Below are 17358 nucleotides of genomic sequence, written 5' to 3' on the forward strand. Positions count from 1 at the left end.
TGTAATCCTTTTATGTTATCATCACAATGTTTTAAAAAATATTTTTAAAAGCTTCCCTAGATGTACTGGCTTATTTTTATACCTGAAGGATTTTCAATCCACAGATGAAAGAAACTGAAGTAATGATATACGGGGGCGCCAAACAAATGTACACAAGTGGACACTTTGGTCAACGTTGCTCAAGCAGTAGTTCGCCATAATCAGAAGTGTCTGGACGCTGATGGGAACCACTTTGAGCCCCTCTTGTGATTGTAGAAGTCAAACGTGACTTGTATTCATCTTTTGTTATCGGTGTATATTGAGTATTACAATTTTAATACAGTTTTCCTTTCTTAAAATGCACATACATTTTTTTGGCACCCTCTGTATTGTGTTGAAGGTGCAAACAGCATCTTCAATGTCCCAAATTAACTCAGTTACCAGGTCCTTGTGGAAGCAATACATTTGATGAAATAGCAGTGGTTTGCTGTTCTGGACTTTCACAGTGCCATGTAATGCCGGTTCAGGGCAATCAGCTAAAATGGAATGCTGCTTCGATTTCAAAGCTGAGAAAGTGCGCTGAGAGTTGGGTCCTCAGCCTGCCATGCACTGCAATGCCCGCCTGATGCAGCTTCCTACACGGAGACGCATTAGGTTGGGACATCACGACCGGGAACTGCAGTAAGCCACCCGAGATACTTACTGGTTTAACGTGTGAGCATCTTGTCCCCCATACCTCCCCACCTCTGACGACACAAAGCAGCTGATTATAGGTGACAGACAAGTACCTTCGGCAACAGGAAGATAGAGTCATACCTGAGGGTAAACTGATTCGGTGTCCGTCTCTGAGCTTTAAACGGCTCCTCCTGAACTTCCCCTTCCTCCTCTTGACGTTGGGCTTCTCCTGGTTTAGCTGGAATATCAGGATGTTGAGCTCCCGCTCCAGCACGTCGATCTCCCGCTCGGCCAGCTGCTGCTCACGCCGCCGGAGCAGCGCCTCCTGGGACTTCTGCTGCAGGGCGGCCCGCGTCAGCTCCTCCTCCCGGGACCGCAGCTCCTGGGACAGACACAGGGCCAGAGGTGTCACCAGCAAGAAGCCCTCCCTCTTCTTCAGCCCCACCGCCTGGTCACCCGGGGCTCACAGCACAGCACTGTCCGCATGCAGACTGTCACAGCCCTTCTGGGCACACCACCAGCTTGGGCTGAAACCCAAGCCCGTGCACACACCTCACCTGACTCTGGGGTTTATGACCCTAACAGAGGCATCGGGAAATTTTCACCTCGATTTCAGCATGTCTCTCTCGTTTCCTCTTGCCTTTATCATCACCTGACACATGAACTGTACATGAACACATAGCAACCAAGTGAGATGCGAATGATCCATTTTGGAATAAAGCCACACATTAGAACTTGGCTAATTAAGGGATAATTATCCTAGTTACAAAAGACTGCAGTTCAGGTTTCTTTGCTTAGGGACTTCTTAGGGTATTTAAAAGTTTGCTTAGAGATCAAAACATCTTGGTGGTGAGATTAAGGGGAAGAACAAAGCTAATGTGTTAGGAGTCAACAGACGGCCCATCAGAAATGAAAATGAGACACCTCTAAAATTATAAGTTGATGGAAAATAAATCAGTTACAAAAAGCTCAGGATCCCATGGATGGGTGGAAAGTATCACTTTATTCACAGATAACATGAATTAACTTTAAAAAGTCTCCCGTCATGATACTTTCTGATTAAAGTCTAAATTCCTCTCGGTTTTGTTTGAGAATTATTGAACTTCTGAGAAATAGAAAATCTGTGAACTGAAGAATACTTTTATCCCTATAAGAAAAAAATTCAATTTTTTGAATAATTCAAAATTAACTCAAACTGAGAACTCTACGAGTTTTTAAAATCACAGCTCTGTTCTTTCATTTCTGCAAAGTGTTTTGTTCTTTATCAGACACATAAATATTCCTGTCAGTCCTGAACTGCTTCCCCTTCTAGTTCCCAGCTCCTAAACGGAGCCCTCACCCAGAAATCAAGGCATCTGCAAACATGGATTGACACTGCTCCAGACAGACTTAATCTAAGGTAGCCTAACACCAAACACCTTTTAGAAACTCCGCCTTCTCAGGTGGAATTTTGGCTCTGAGGCATGAGTGCTGCGCAAACATGGCATACTTCATACAGTCAGGCACACCTCTCACCGGCCCCCCTCAAACAGATGATGTATGAAGAAACTAAGATGGAGGCTTGTGGAATAAACCAGAGTTGAACCTGGGACTAAAGTGCCACCTGAGTCCCACCAAGCACTTGCACTTTTATAGACCGGCTCAAAGACTAACTGGAGGCTGCCAGTACAGTTATCATAAAGGAAAATGAACACAGAAGACCACCCTTCCACAAATAAATATGATACTATCAAGAAAAGACTGGGGAGCTCTAAAAACAAAAAATATATATTTATTCAGATCAAACTAATTCTGAACATAGGGTAATTCTACCAAAGTGAACTGAAATTCACCTTTGAAACATTCTTTAAATTTATTTTTATAAACAAACTTCATAAATAGAATTGCAGGAGAAATAATTTACTTAAGACCAACTGATATTCAAATCGCTTTTGTGTACCAGCTGATTCTTACTTACAGAGCAGACTGGTATTTCTTCATTACATTGTACCAGATATAAATTACTATACATTGCTTGAAAAGAAAAAAAGAAAATGTTACATATTTAAAAAAGAAATTCTGGAATCCATTATTTAACTGCTGGCTTTCTCCAACCAGTTTGTCCAAATTGGAGAGATTACTGTAGTGTATTTGGGGACAGAGGATAATTTCCCATCAACTTCCAATTTCGAACTCATTACTGTCTGCCCTTTTGTTAAGATATTACTTTTCAGTGGTGTTGGTATCAATCCAATTAGTTATTGTGAAATGAAATGGCATGAGGAAGAGATAAGGACAGCAACTTCAATCAGGCTTTTTGTGTGTTACTGCTACATTAATTGAAAAAGAAACCATTTTTATTCCAGGTCCCAGGCTAAAATGTGAATCTCCTTGCAATGATTTCATGAATAAAAACAAACAAACAAACAAACACTTGCTTAAGACTTCACAGGAGAAAAAAAGAAAGCAGCCAAAGCACTCTTCCTTCTGAATGAATTTTACAACATTCAAAAGCAACCCCTTTGAATACTTTGAAATTATGAAGCACATACACACAAAATTCTTTTGGTTACTGAGATTACTAAGCAGTAATATTTGTTTAATTGCTTGGCACAGGCCGTTCTCGTAATGGCCAGTCCAGACTCCTGGCAGAAGATGTTAATCATTAATGGTGACTTGACTTCATACAGGGGTTCAAAGACACTTTGTACACCCAAAGCACAAAGACAGACACACGGAGATAAGAAGCCAAGAATTTAGGGAGGAACCAGCATCCATGGAGGCTGCAGTTTACTGAGTAATGCGGAGCAGGGCCAAGTGACTGACCATTAATTCCAAATCCGATGCCTCCTACCTTAAGCAATGAGTGAGCAACAAAGGGAGATAAAGCACGTACCCTGTGCTCAACTCCATCAAAAAAGACGCAGTCATACAACTTTGGGCAAGAAATGTATTCTATATGCGTTCACTGTAAATCAAAGGCTTACGGGATTCCATAAATGCTGTATTTCAAGGAGCACTGTGCAAAAATCACATAAAAAGAAAAAGCAGACACCACCACAGGATAGCTAAAAAGTGAATCTGAAGAATAACAAAGGAACTACTGTAAAACCTCAAAACAGCAAAAGAGCAAAGCTCAACTCCTGAAGCATGCTTTTTCATTTTTATATCACATATAATAAGAATTAACTCATTGGCTATGTCTCTATTGATAAATAATTATCATTAATTAAAAATACTTAAAATAGCTTAAAATAACAATTAATTATTAGTAACATTACTTCCAATTTTTTTCTTTCTATTTTCTTGTTTTTAATTTTCAATTACAGTTGATATTCAGTATTCTATTAGTTTCAGGTGTACAACATAGCGGTGAAACATTGATATAATTATTACTTACAAATTATAAATCCTGTGATTTTAACTTTTATTTTTCCTCAAAGTCCTCTCTCATTCCCCAAAATCTTTTTTTATTTTTGCTATTAAACATCTGATTTTAGAATTCCTGAAACCAATTTGGGGAAGTGTAAAGAAAAAACGATCAATATTTTCTATATCATATTAAGTTAACAAACTGTATTAAAGTTTCCAAGAAACATATGACTAATATCACCGAAAGTAATCCTTCAAAGAACTGCAGGATTTGTAAAGTAATCCAGTCAGCCATTTTCGAGTATCACTGCCCAGAGCCCAGTTTCTCTGTCACCTGGGCCTGGGAACGGTGCCATCACTTTTTGGTCCCAACACTTAACACTTACTTAGCACTCACTAAGGAACAGGAACCTTTGCTCACCTTTACTCACTCAAGCCTCATACTGCTCCTGAGGGCCACAGTGTTCCTGTGACATTTAAGTAACAAGGCCGGCAGGGCGAGGACCGTCTTCGGTCAGCTAGTGGCAGGGCCCCCATGCCAGCCAGGCTGCCTGGCTCCAGTCCTTGGTCTTAACCAGGACACTAACTGTTATGGATGCTGGCGTTCCGCCTAAGGCTTAACACTGAGAAATGGGGAGGGCCTAGCACAGTTCCACTAGCACTACACAGCTGCATGTGTTAGAAAGCTCTTGATTCAAGGACCAAATTTCAATCCAAATTTTGGGAGTATCCACCTAAACAAACAGCCCTACTTCTGAACTCTGAAAACAACATGAAACGTATTTCTTCCCTCATCTACTTGAAGTTTCTTCCAGTACGTGAGGGCAGTCCCCTTACCCCTCGCCCCCCTACCCTCTGTTCTTTGCTCAGATTTCCAGGCCCCTCTCCTGCCTTCCTGGCCATCTGCTGTGCTTGGGAGGCCGACAGCCAAACACAGCACCATGGATGTGATCATGACAGTCAAACGGATTATTCTTATCACATGAGCTCTATGGATTTATCAGCAGTGTCAGGGTCTAAGGTCGCATTTGCTAGTCTTTTATTTTTAAACTTACAAAATACCGAAAAACCTAAGGAAGACAGTGAATTAATTACCTATAAGTCTACTACTTGATAAAAAGAAGACTTTAGGGAAAAAAATGACTTGTGCAGCTTACATATTTCTCTCTAATCTTTATTTTTAGTCATTGCATATTGAAATATTTAAACCGTACTCTCATTTGCTGTGTTAATTGATTTCAAGTTTTTTCCAAAATATGTCAAATCCACAAAAAATAAAAAGTTGATATTTTGACTATTTTATGCATTTAATAAGAATTTGAGCTGCTTTGTATATAAATGACATCATTTTTATGTAGGAAAATTTCAGATATATTCATTCAGATATTTCTGACCATTGCGGCAAAAGGGCTATAATTAGAATAGCAAATTCCCATGCATTCATCATCAATATTTAACAGATGCTAAATATTTACCATATCTGTGTCAGGTCTGTTAAAGTCATATGCTTGTTAGACTCTGATCCTATCCCTGCCCTCTTCAGATTTGCTGTTCTTAGTTGATATGTGTTCTTCCCCTGTCTATACGGTTAGTCTTTTTGTACATTTGAACAGTTTTGGTTTATGTGATTTTATAAATTTATATAAATGGTACTTAATTATTCTTCTGCAACTCGCTTTTTCCACACAATACTGTGTTTGACACACGTAGCTAGACTTCATTCATTTTAACTACTGTACAGATTTCCACTGTAGGAACACACAACAGTTTAGGCACCTGTTCCCCTATTAATAGATATTGGGGGGCTTCCAGTTTTCCACTATCACAAAAATCCTTCAATGAACAACCTTCATTTCCTTGTGCACATGTGTGGAAGTTTCTCAGGAATATACAATCAGATGTTAAACAGCTGAGTTGCATGCCTGCGTTATAGCGTAAGATTCACAATAGAATTCATAACATTTACACCCTTTTAAATTCCCTTTTCATTTAAAATAGTAATAATAACAATTACTAATACCTCTCATTTATTAACATACATATCAGGAGTATATTAAGAAACTTTAGGCTTATTTAATGCCTACCATGTACTGAGTACTTTGTTCAATGATGTGGATGAAAATGGCTGAGAAGGAAATAGTATAGCTCATGAACTTATTATCTAGCAGAGAAGGCAGACCAAGAACAATTAAACAAACAAGTCATAATGACGTGTGACTTAGTGCCAGCCATGTTCAGGGAGGTGCAGGACACGAAACACACCGTTTCTCTGATGCAGCAGAGCCCAGGAGGGGTGGGGCTCTGAAAGACCGAGAAGGAAGGAGCCAGCGATGGTGAGGTGGGGCCGAATGCTGGGGCGACAGTGTTCTGGACAGAGCAGAGAATGTACACAAAGGCCAGAAGTCAAGAGCATGGCATCAGAGGCACTGGAAGGAATTCAGTACGGCTGGGACAAAGGGAGGCAAACTGTGGAAGAACCAAAGAAGTTAATAAGGAAACGGAGTGGGCCACTGGAGCGAGGATGCTCAGATTTGCGTCTCAGAAAGGTCACCGGTCGCTGAGGGGACAAGCTGGGGAGCAAGACTGGACACCCAGCAGCCAGCTAGGATGCAGCTGCAGTCACGCAGGCGACATGAGGACACAGGGATGAGGGGAGCGAGTTACACCGATGGTCTCTGTCACATAGGAGTCCAAGAGCAACATCTTCCAAGGCCTGTGAGACTGGTACTTAAGAGAACAGTAATCCCATTATCACAAAAAAGGAAGCAAAATGAGGGGAGGCAGCGTGGGGGTGAGGAGAAGGCTGACTTCCATATTTGGCTTGAAAATGTACCAAGGCAGCACATCAAGCCCCTTTAAAATTTGTTAACAAGATCCAGATGCCTGCCTGGCCCTCAAAGGACCACTCAAGGGTGCAGACTGCCATCCCCACCCTTTGCACCCTAACACTGTTCCCAGCACACAGTAGATACTCAATAGAGTTTTGCTGGAAAATAATTAGACACTCCGAACAATTTCCCAATAAATATGTATTTAAATTGTATTATTATTATTTTTTAAGAAAACAATCGCACTTTGGGGAATACCTATGACAAACGTATTAGTTACCAATTCAGCCGGGTAACAGGATAAGTAAGCTACTCAATGGCAGAATTTGGGCATATGATGTCTCATTATCATGCACAGTATTACATATAGTAGCCCAAGGAATGTTTGTGCAGAGGCATTCGGACCACAACTCTGCATCCCCTCTTTTGCCCCTTCCTTTGCACTTAGGTTGGCTGTTGGCCTTTGGTATTGTGGCCAGTGTGAAAGTCCAGAGATGCAATCAGAGCCAAACCACGTAAGTCAAGGTCATGTTACCATGGGAGAATGACCCTCAGCTACATTGTAATCCTACCTTTCAGTGTCATAAACACATGGACTCTTTATTTAGCAAAGCATTACTGCCTACTTAAAAAGAATCATAAATATATGAAGTATGAAAATTCCTTTCTGGACAATTATACAGCTTTATAAAGGTTTTATCAAAAACTTGAAGTGTTCAGGGGGATCACTTCATAGACTGTGTAGATGCCTGACCACCGTGCTGTACACCTGAAGCTGAAGCAGAATAATAGTGAATGTCGACTATAATTAAATATATGTAGAAGGTGCCAAAAAAAGTATGCGTATTTTAAGAAAGGAAAAAACGGTATTAAAACTGTAATACTCTATATATACTGATAAAAAAAGATGAATACAAGTCATGTGTACATTTTTTTGGCACCCTGAAAAAACTGAAACACTGAACGGCAAAATGACATGAGTCTAGGATTTAATTTAAAATACCCCGGTTTAAAAAAAAAATTAAAAAAAGATGATAATGGGCAAAAGAGAGGATCAAAATGACAAAACATTGACAATTACTGAAACATGTTTAATGCATACAAATGGTTTATTACACTATTTTCTCCTCTTTTTTTTTTAACATTTCAAAATGATCCTAAATAAAAGGTTCTTTGTTTTCCAGTTACACATTTCGAGTACAGTTCTGTTTTGTTTTGTCTTAACCAGAGGCAAGAATCAATAAATACTGATATCTGAAAATAGTCCAGAATAATGCTAACAGTGGTTCTTGACTCATGTTTTCCAACGCCTTCCTAAATGTGGGTATATTAGGCAATTCACATGTATCTCGCTCACCTTTTCCTTTGTTCTGAGCTCATCAAACATCTGCTGGATTTCCAGCTTCCAGTCATCTTGCATGGAATGAAAAGATTCCTGAGGCATTTCAGTCATGACTGCCCCTTCAATAGCAGTCAGTTGTTCAAGAATTAAGGCAAATGATGGACGAATATGTGGGTCTTGTTGCCAGCATTCTACAATAAACAAGAATCACATTAATTCCATTTCTCAGCATTGTTCAGCTTATCAGCCCATGCTGATACTGTCTGCTGCATATTTTTAAAATCTCCCGATAATGATGTTGACTATTGTATGTTACACAGTGTACACATCAGCAGCATGCATAATAATTACTATGAGATAGGCCGCTTGTTGTCTCTATTTTATGACATCGGTACATGGACGTGTATTTTCCTTGCCTTACCAGGAACTCTGTTTGGGGCCTCAGATGGCCAGATGATTTACTGAGATAGAGTTCCATTACTCAAGAAAACCAAAGTCTCTAAAATATTATAATCACGAGAGGGGTTCTGAGAAATAGCCTAATAATTAAGTAAGCTAACTTGCTGCTTATAAAAAGTTAGTTAATTTTTAAGAGATAAGGATTGAATAGATAAGGTCATAGCAAACCATGCCAGTTAAGACTGTAAAACATTTTTGATCCTTAGGTAGGATTAAAAAATAGCAGATCGGGAGCCAATTCAGTATTGTCTTTGAACTCTGCTCGTGTACTTGGTGAAAACTTTACTACCAGTCAGTTGAATTTTGTACATAAATGAGTCACTGATGAAACTGGACTGTTTTTAAGTTACTTAGACCTGACATCTTAGATCAAAGATAAGGTTTCTAAGTTTTATGTAAGTCCTTAAAAACATTTGAAAATGAGAATGACAGAAGTTACTCTTTGGGTTAAAAGAATAGAGATGTTCCGATGAGCAATTCCCTGTGCCCCAACAGACACACACAGAGACTGGTGCACAGATACCTTTCATGAGCTTGGCGAATGGCTCGGGACAGGTGGATGGGATGGGCAGCGTGAGCTTGTTGACGGCTACCCCATAGGCCACAGCGAGACCATCAATGCCACGATAGGGGACCTCTCCCGTAAGCAGCTCCCACAGCAGGACTCCATAGCTAGAAAGACAAGTTTTCATAAAGTTAAAAGGGTGAGATGCTGTCTTTTTCTTACGACACACTTGGTGGGACAAATGCATCAGTACCATCCTCCTGCTCCTAGGAAGACTCTTCTGACTTATTCCCTAAGTGGCCCTCATCCCAAGGAGAGATGTGGGCTCCGCTAGTTCCCCTCTCAAACACATTCCTTTGCAGAAATCAGCTATGCATTCGCCAGAGGAATTTAAACGACTTCATGAACAGGAAAGCTTAGGAGTGGTACATGGTTGAATTCAGCAGGGTCCACATCAGGCCACACTTTGGGAGTAAAGTGGTTGCTTTGATGTTTGTCCTTCTATCTCATTTCACCACACTGAGACAAAACCACTGGAGGATTGTTAGGCCATGAAGATTCTAGCCCCAATGAAATCTCACACTACACACCACAGGACTGAGATGGAATCACGTGGATTCTCTTTAAAGGTTTTCAAAAGTGTTTATCTTTCTGCCTCTCCCTTCGTATTTTAGGAGACGTGTTACTAATGTTTTGATCATACTGCTTAATGGTAATGGACAAAAGGAATCAACGTGGGCCTCCCTGTGCCAGCTGGTAGCATGTGACATCTTTTTGTAAGGCAGGAGGCGTAAGTGAAATGGGCATGAAAAGCTAAGAACAACTGTAGTTGCTATGATCTCAGAGTGTCAGCAGATGTGATGTAGGTTTTCTGCTGCTCGGGTCTTCAAGGCAAAAGCAGTTCCAAAAACCGAGAAAATACACAGTACAAGGCCTTGTAAATGAAAATTTAAAATGAAGCTGAAGGACCAAATTTCACATCACACCCTTACCACAAACTTGAAGGTAGCATAGAGGAGCCCAGAAATAAGCGTGTATATTACATATATTTCTTCTCTTCTACAATACCAGTCAGTAACTTAGTTTCCCTTTATCTTCTTCAAAACATAAAGTACACTTTAATACACAAAAAAACGGTCACTCAGACGACTCACTTATCTTTAAATTGAAACACAAAACCATATAAGGAATAATCATATTTACTTTCTTTTTTATTTCTATTAACATAAGTAGTACAGTCCTACAGCCGTATTTGCTTGTCTTATTTTTCAATTACAGTTCATTCCATATTATTTTATACTAGTTTCAAGTGTATAGCATAGTGGTTAGGCATTTGTATAATTTATGAAGTGATCCCCCCAGATCTGTCTGGTACCCACCTGGCACTATACATAGTTATTACAATATTATTGACTATATTCCCTATGCTTTACTTTATATCCCTGTGACTATTTTGTAACTGCCAATTTGAATTTCTTAATCCTTCCACCTTTTTACCCCCAAACCCCTTCCCATCTGGCAACCATCAGTTTGTTCCCTGTATCTATGAGTCTGTTTGTAATTTGTTTGTTCATCTATTTTATTTCTTAGGTTCCACATGTAAGTGAGATCATATGGTATGTGTCTCTGTCTGACTTATTTCACTTAGCATAATACCCTCTAGGTCCATCCATGTTGTTGCAAATGGTTAAGATTTCATTCTTTTTTTATTGCTTAGTAATATTCCATTATATGTATATGTATATATACTGAGGGTGCCAAGATGTTAACACTTTGGTCAATGTTGCTCAAGCAGTAGTTGGCCATAATCAGAATTGTCTGGACACTGATAGTCGCCACTTTGAGCACCTCTTGTAATTGCAAAAGTCAAATGTGACTTGTATTCATCTTTTGTTATCGGTATATATTAATACAGTGTTTTTCCTTTCTTAAAATGTGTATACTCATACATTTTTTAGCATCCTCTGTGTGTGAGTGTGTGTGTGGTGCAAAAAAATGTACATACATATTAATAAAGGAAAACTGTATTAAAATTGTAATATTCAATATATACCGATAACAAAAGATGAATACAAGTCACGTTTGGCTTCTGCAAATACAAGAGGTGTTCAAAGTGGTTCCCATCAGCATCCAGACACTTCTGATTACAGTGAATTACTGCTTGAGCAACGCTGACCAAAGTGTCCACTTGTGTACATTTTTGGCACCCCTGGTATGTGTGTGTATACACACACGCACATGCACGCGTATATATACATCTTCTTTATCCGTTTGTCTATTAATAGGCACTTAGGTTGCTTCCAAATCTTGGCTATTAGTAATAAGCCCTGCAGTGAACATGGGGGTGCATACATCTTTTTGAATTAGTGTGTTTTGGATTTCTTTGGATAAATACCCAGAAGTGGATTGCTGGATCAAAGGTAGGTCTCGTTTTAATTTTTTGAAGAATTACCATACTGTTTTACATAGTGGCTGCACCAATTTGCAGTCCCACCATCAGTGCAAGTTGGCTCCTTTTTCTCCACATCCTCGCCAGCACTTATTGAATTATTGAAGATGGCCATTCTGAGAGGTGTGAGGTGATACCTCATTGTGATTTAAATTTGCATTTCTTTAATAATTAGTGACATTGATCATCTTTTCATATGTCTATTGGCCATCTGTATGTACTCTTTGGAGAAATGTCTATTCAGGTTCTCTGCCCATGTTTAAATTGGATTGTTTGGTTTTTTTTGGTGTTGAGTTGTATAAGTTTTCTATAAATTTTGGATATTAACCCCTTATCAGATATATCATTGACAAATATCTCCTATTCAGTAGGTTGTCTTTTCCTTTTGTTGATAGTTTCCTTTGCTGCACAAAAACTTTTTAGTTTATAGTTCCATTTGTTTACTTTTTCTTTTCTTTTGTTTCCCTTGACCGAGGAGACATTTCAGAAAAAAATATCACTAAGACCAATGTCAGAGTGTTTACTGCCTATGTTTTCTTCTAGGACTTTTATCATTTTGGGTCTTACATTTAAGTCTTTAATCCATTTTGAGTTTATTATTGTATATGGAGTAAGATGTTGGTTCAGTTTCATTTTTTTGCATGTGTCTGTCCAGTTTTCCCAACACCACTTATTGAAGACTGTCTTTACCCCACTGCATGTTCTTGCCTCGTTTGTCATAGATTAATTGACCACAAAGGCATGGGTTTATTTCTGGGCTCTATTCTGTTCCATTGATCTATGTGTCTGTTTTTATGACCATGCAGTTTTGATTACTGTGGCCTTGTAGTATAGTTTGATATCAGGTAGTGTGACACCTACCATTTTGTTCTTCTTTCTTAGGATTGTTTGTTCTAGTATTGTGAAAAATCACACTGGTATTTTGATAGGGATTGCATTGAATCTACAGATTTCTTTGGGCAGTACAGACATTTTAATGATGGTAATTCTTCCTGTCCCTGAGCATGGTATATGCTTCCACTTATTTGTGTCTTGGATACAATTTATTCTTAGGTATTTTTTTTATACAACTGTAAATGGGATTATTTTCTTAATTTCTCTGCCTGATAATCGTTATTGGTGTATAAAAATATAATTGATTTCTGAATAATAATTTTGTATCCTGCTACTTTACTGAATTTATTTATTAGTTCTAATGGTGTTTTGGTGGAATCTTTGGTGTTCTCTACATATAGTATCATGTCTTCTGCAAATAGGACAGTTTTACTTTTTCCTTTCCAATTTGGATGCCTTTTATTTCTTTTTCTTTTTTGATTGCTGGAGGTAGGACTTTCAGCACTATGTTTGAATAAAAGCGGTGAAGTAAGACATCCTGTGTTGTTCCTGATCTTAAGGAAAACGCGTTTAGCTGTTCCCCATTGAGTATGATGTTAGCTATGGATTTGTCATATATGGCATTTATTATGTTGAGATATGATACCTCTATCCCCACTTTGCTGAGAGTTTTCATCATAAATGGATGAGTTTTGTCAAACAACTTTTCTGCATCTATTGATATGGTCATATGACTTTTATCTTTCATTTTATGTAGTGTATTATGTTAATTGATTTGCAGATACTGAAACAACTTTGTATCCCAGGAATAAATCCCTCTTGATTGCAGAATATGCTCTTTTTAATGTATTGATGAATTTGATTTGCTAATATTTTGTTGAGGATTTTTGCATCTATGTTCATCAAGGATATGGGCCTATAATTTTCTTTTTTTTGTAATGTCTTTGTCCAGTTTTGGAATCAGGATAATGGTGACCTCATAGAATGAATTGGGAGCTTTCCCTCCTCTTGAATTTTTTAGAATAGTTTGAGAAGAGTAGGTGTTAATTCTTCTTTAAATGTTTTATAAAATTCACCTGTGAAGCCATCCAGTCCAGTACTTTGTTGGGAGGTTTTTGATTACTCATTCGATTTCATAAGTAGTAATCAACTGTTTCAGATTTCCTTTCTTCTTGATTCAGTCTTGGAAGATTGTAATTTTCTAGGAATTTATCCATTTCTTCCATATTGTCCAATTTGTTTGGCATATAATTGCTTGTAATATTTTCTTATAATCCTTTGTATTTCTGTGATCTCAGCTGTCATATCTCCTGTTTCATTCCTGATCGTATTTATTTGGGTCCTCTCTCTTTTTTTCTTGATGAGTCTGCTTGAAGGTTTATTAATTTTGTTTATCTTTTCAATGAACCAGCTCTTGGTTTCATTGATCTTTTGTATTTTTTTAGACTCTATTTCATTTATTATTTCCCTCCTTCTACTCACTTTCAGCTTTGTTTGCTATTCTTTTTCTAGTTCCTTTGAGGTTGTAAGGTTAGATTGTTTCTTTGAGATTTTTCTTATTTCTTGAGGTATGTCTGTACTGCGAATTTCCTTCTTAGAACTGCTTTTGCTATGCCCATAGATTTGGGGTAGTTGTATTTTCATTTTCATTTTTCTCAAGGTATCTTTTGATTTCTTCCTTTATATCTTTTGATTCTTTATGTCATTGTTAACCCATTCATTGTTCAGTAGCATGTTATTTAACTACATGTGTTTGTGTGTTTTTCAGTTTTTTTTCTTGTAATTGAGTTCTAGTTACATATTATGGTGGTTGGAGAAGTTGCTTGATATGATTTCAATCTTCTTAAATTTATTGAGACTTGTTTTATGGCCTAACATATGGCCTATCTTGGAAAATGTTCCTTGTGCATTTGAAAAGGATATATGTTCTGCTGCCATTGGGTGAAAGGCTCTAACAATGTAAATTAAATCCATCTCGTCTAATGTGTTATTTACGCTGCTGTTTCATTGTTGATTTTCTGTCTAGAAGATTTGTCCATTGGTGTGGATGGGGTGTTAAAGTCCCCTACTATGATTGTATTCCTGTCAATCTCTACCTTTAAGTCAGTCAATGTTTGCTTTATATATTTAGGTGCTCCTATGTTGGGTGCATAAATGTTTACTAGGGTGATGTCCCCTTGTTGGATTGATCATTATTTATGTCCTTCTTTGTCTTTTATTATATATAGTCTTTGTTTTAAAGTCTACTTTGTCTGGTATAAGTATTGCTACCTCAGCTTTTATTTCATTTCCATTTGCATGCAATACCTTTTTCCATCCCTTTACTTTCAGTCTGTGTGTGTCTTTCGACATGAAGTGGGTCTCTTGTAGACACCATATGTAAGGGTCTTGCTTTCTTATCCATTCAGCCACCCTATCCTATGTCTTTTGATTAGAGCATTTAATCCATTTACATTTTAAGTGATTACTTATAGGTACATAGTTATTACTATTTTATTATTCATATTTTGATCTTTTCTTTCTTCTTATTCTTCTTAAAGAAGTCCCTCTAACATTCCTTGTAATACTGGTTTGGCGGTGATGAACTCCTGTAGTTTTTTCTTGTCTGGGAAGCTCTTTATCTGTCCTTCGATTCTAAATGATAGGCTTGCTGGGTAGAGCAATCTTGGTTGTAGGTCTTTGCTTTTCATCACTTTGCCTATTTCCTATCAGTCCCTTCTGGCCTGCAAAGTTTCTGTTGAGAAATAAGCTAATAATCTTATGGGAGTTCCCTTGTAAACAACTAGCTGTCTTTCATCTGGTGCTGTTAGGATTCTCTCTTTGTCTTTAACCTTTAACATTTTAATTATGATGTGTTTTAGTGTGGGCCTCTTTGCATTCCTCTTATTGGACTCTGCACTTCCTGGACTTGTATATCTATTTTCTCTGCCAGATAAGATAAGTTTTCAGTCATTGTTTCTCCAAATAGGATCTCAGTCCCTTGCTGTCTCCTTTCTCCTTCTGGTACCCCTATGATGCTCATGTCGTTACGCTTGATGTTGTCCCGGAGGTCCCTTAAACTATCTTCATTTTTCAAATTCTCTTTTCTTTTTCTTGTTCTGATTGGGTGTTTTCTACTTCCTTGTCTTCCAAATCACTGCTGTGATCCTCTGCTTCATCTAATCTGCTATTGATTCCTTCTAATATAGTCTTCATTAATTTTATTCTTTATTTCTGACTCGTTCTTTTTTATGGTTTCTATGTCCTTTTTTATGCTTATAAAAGCATAAAAGCATATGCTTATTGAAGTTCTCACTAAGTTCCTTGAGTATCCTTATTAACCAGTGTTTTGAATTCTGTATCTGGTAGTTTGCTTATCTCCGTTTCAGTTAGTTCTTTTTCTGGAGTTTTCTCCTATTTCATTTGGGACACATTTGTTTCTTGGCTGCCTACATTTATGCACATTTTGGCTGCCTATCTGTGTTTGTTTCTGTGTATCAGATCTCCTATGTCTCTCAGTCTTAGCCGGGTGGCTTTATGTAGAAGGTGTCTTGTATAGCCGAATGACACTGTCTCCCTGATCACCTGCACCATATGCTCCAGGAGTGTCCCTTGTGTGGGTTGTGTGCGCCCTCCTGTTGTAGTTGAGCCTTCATTGCTGTTGGCAGGTCAGTGGGTGGGACTGACTCTCAGGCTGACTGATTGTGAGGATTGGCCACACCCACAGCATATGAGATGCTGTGTTGGAGCTGACCTCACAAAGTGGGATTCACTCCAGTGAGCTCGTGTGACTGTTGTGACCACCCTTTGGGTGTGCTGCTTGTGGGGCTAATCCGGTAGTGCTCTGCTGTGGTCTAAAGCCAGATTTAGGGTGTGTTGGTTTTGGAGCTTCTTGGGAGGTGTCCCCGTGCAGGCCAAGATCAGCCTCTGCCTGTGATTATCTTGGGGCTATGTGATAGGAGTTACAAAGCTATCTACAGTTTCTCACTGCCTGTGCTGGACCTAGAGTTGTGTGGGAGAGGCCACGCTGCGAACCAAGGCTGGCTGCCATAAGATTCAGGTTTGGTACCAGTGCTGAGCCTGAGCCCCTTGAAAAAGTCTCAGAGCACAGTAAGGTCCACCACCAACAACCACAGACCTCTGAGAGTTGTCCATGAAAGACCGCAGCATGGGTTGGGGCTAGTTACCCATCACCGAAAGTACCTCCAGTGATGCATGAGCCAAAGCCTGGTATTTGCAGCTTAAAGAGCTTCCTGTGGTGCACGGGGTGGGGATGATTGCCCGGCCATCAAAAGTGCCTCCAGTGATCTCGAGTTGGGTGGGGCAGGGCCCTAGGGAGTCATCTGGGTGGCACAAGCAGAGTTTACCAGGCCAGTGCAGTTTCAGATTTGGCCACATGGGTGGAGGGCTCAACATAGGAAAGATGGTGCCTGCCTGTAGGCTACACGGAAGAAATGGTGGCTGTCCCTCTAGCCCTTGCCCTGCCACACAACTTAGTCTCTCCCTGTATGTCTCTGGTGCCTCCTGAGTCACTGTCCCTTCCCTGGAGCTTAGGGTGAGTGTCTCCAAGCAAGTGAGTCTGTGTGCACAGATCCTTTAAGAGGATGTGTGGGTTTCTAGCCACCCTCTTATCTCACCCCAGCAGTCAGAATACTCACTGGTTTTCAAAGCTAGATGTTGTGGGGAAGTCTTCCTCCCGACACTGGGACCCTGGCCTGGGGAGACTGCTGTGGGGCTGGGGTCCCTTGCTCCTCAGGGAGGCCCTCCACTGCCAAGATATCCCTCCCCATCCTCAACCACCACACATGGGTGTGGGGCCTGCCCATTTCCCATCTCCAGCCCCCCTATTAGTTCCGATGTGGCTGTTGCTTTCTATCCTTAGTTATAAGACTTCTGTTCAGCCAACCTTCTGATGGTTCTCCAGGTTTATTGTATTATTATTCAGTTATAATTTTAA

General features: G+C 39.3%; 1 protein-coding gene across 2 annotated transcripts in view; it reads right to left on the minus strand.

The window, feature by feature from the left end:
- MAP3K21 (mitogen-activated protein kinase kinase kinase 21) overlaps window positions 1-17358 on the minus strand; it is a 56442-nt gene that overhangs the window by 18998 nt on the left and 20086 nt on the right. For both annotated transcript variants that reach the window (XM_081039162.1, XM_081039163.1), the window contains exons 3-5: window positions 9158-9306; window positions 8191-8366; window positions 796-1036 (exon numbers count right to left, since the gene is read on the minus strand). In XM_081039162.1, coding sequence (XP_080895288.1) covers window positions 796-1036; window positions 8191-8366; window positions 9158-9306 — 566 coding nt within the window. The remainder of the gene's footprint in view (window positions 1-795; window positions 1037-8190; window positions 8367-9157; window positions 9307-17358) is intronic.

This window comes from Rhinolophus hipposideros (genome assembly GCF_964194185.1).
Source record: "Rhinolophus hipposideros genome assembly, chromosome: 26".
In the NCBI taxonomy this organism is placed as follows: domain Eukaryota; kingdom Metazoa; phylum Chordata; class Mammalia; order Chiroptera; family Rhinolophidae; genus Rhinolophus; species Rhinolophus hipposideros.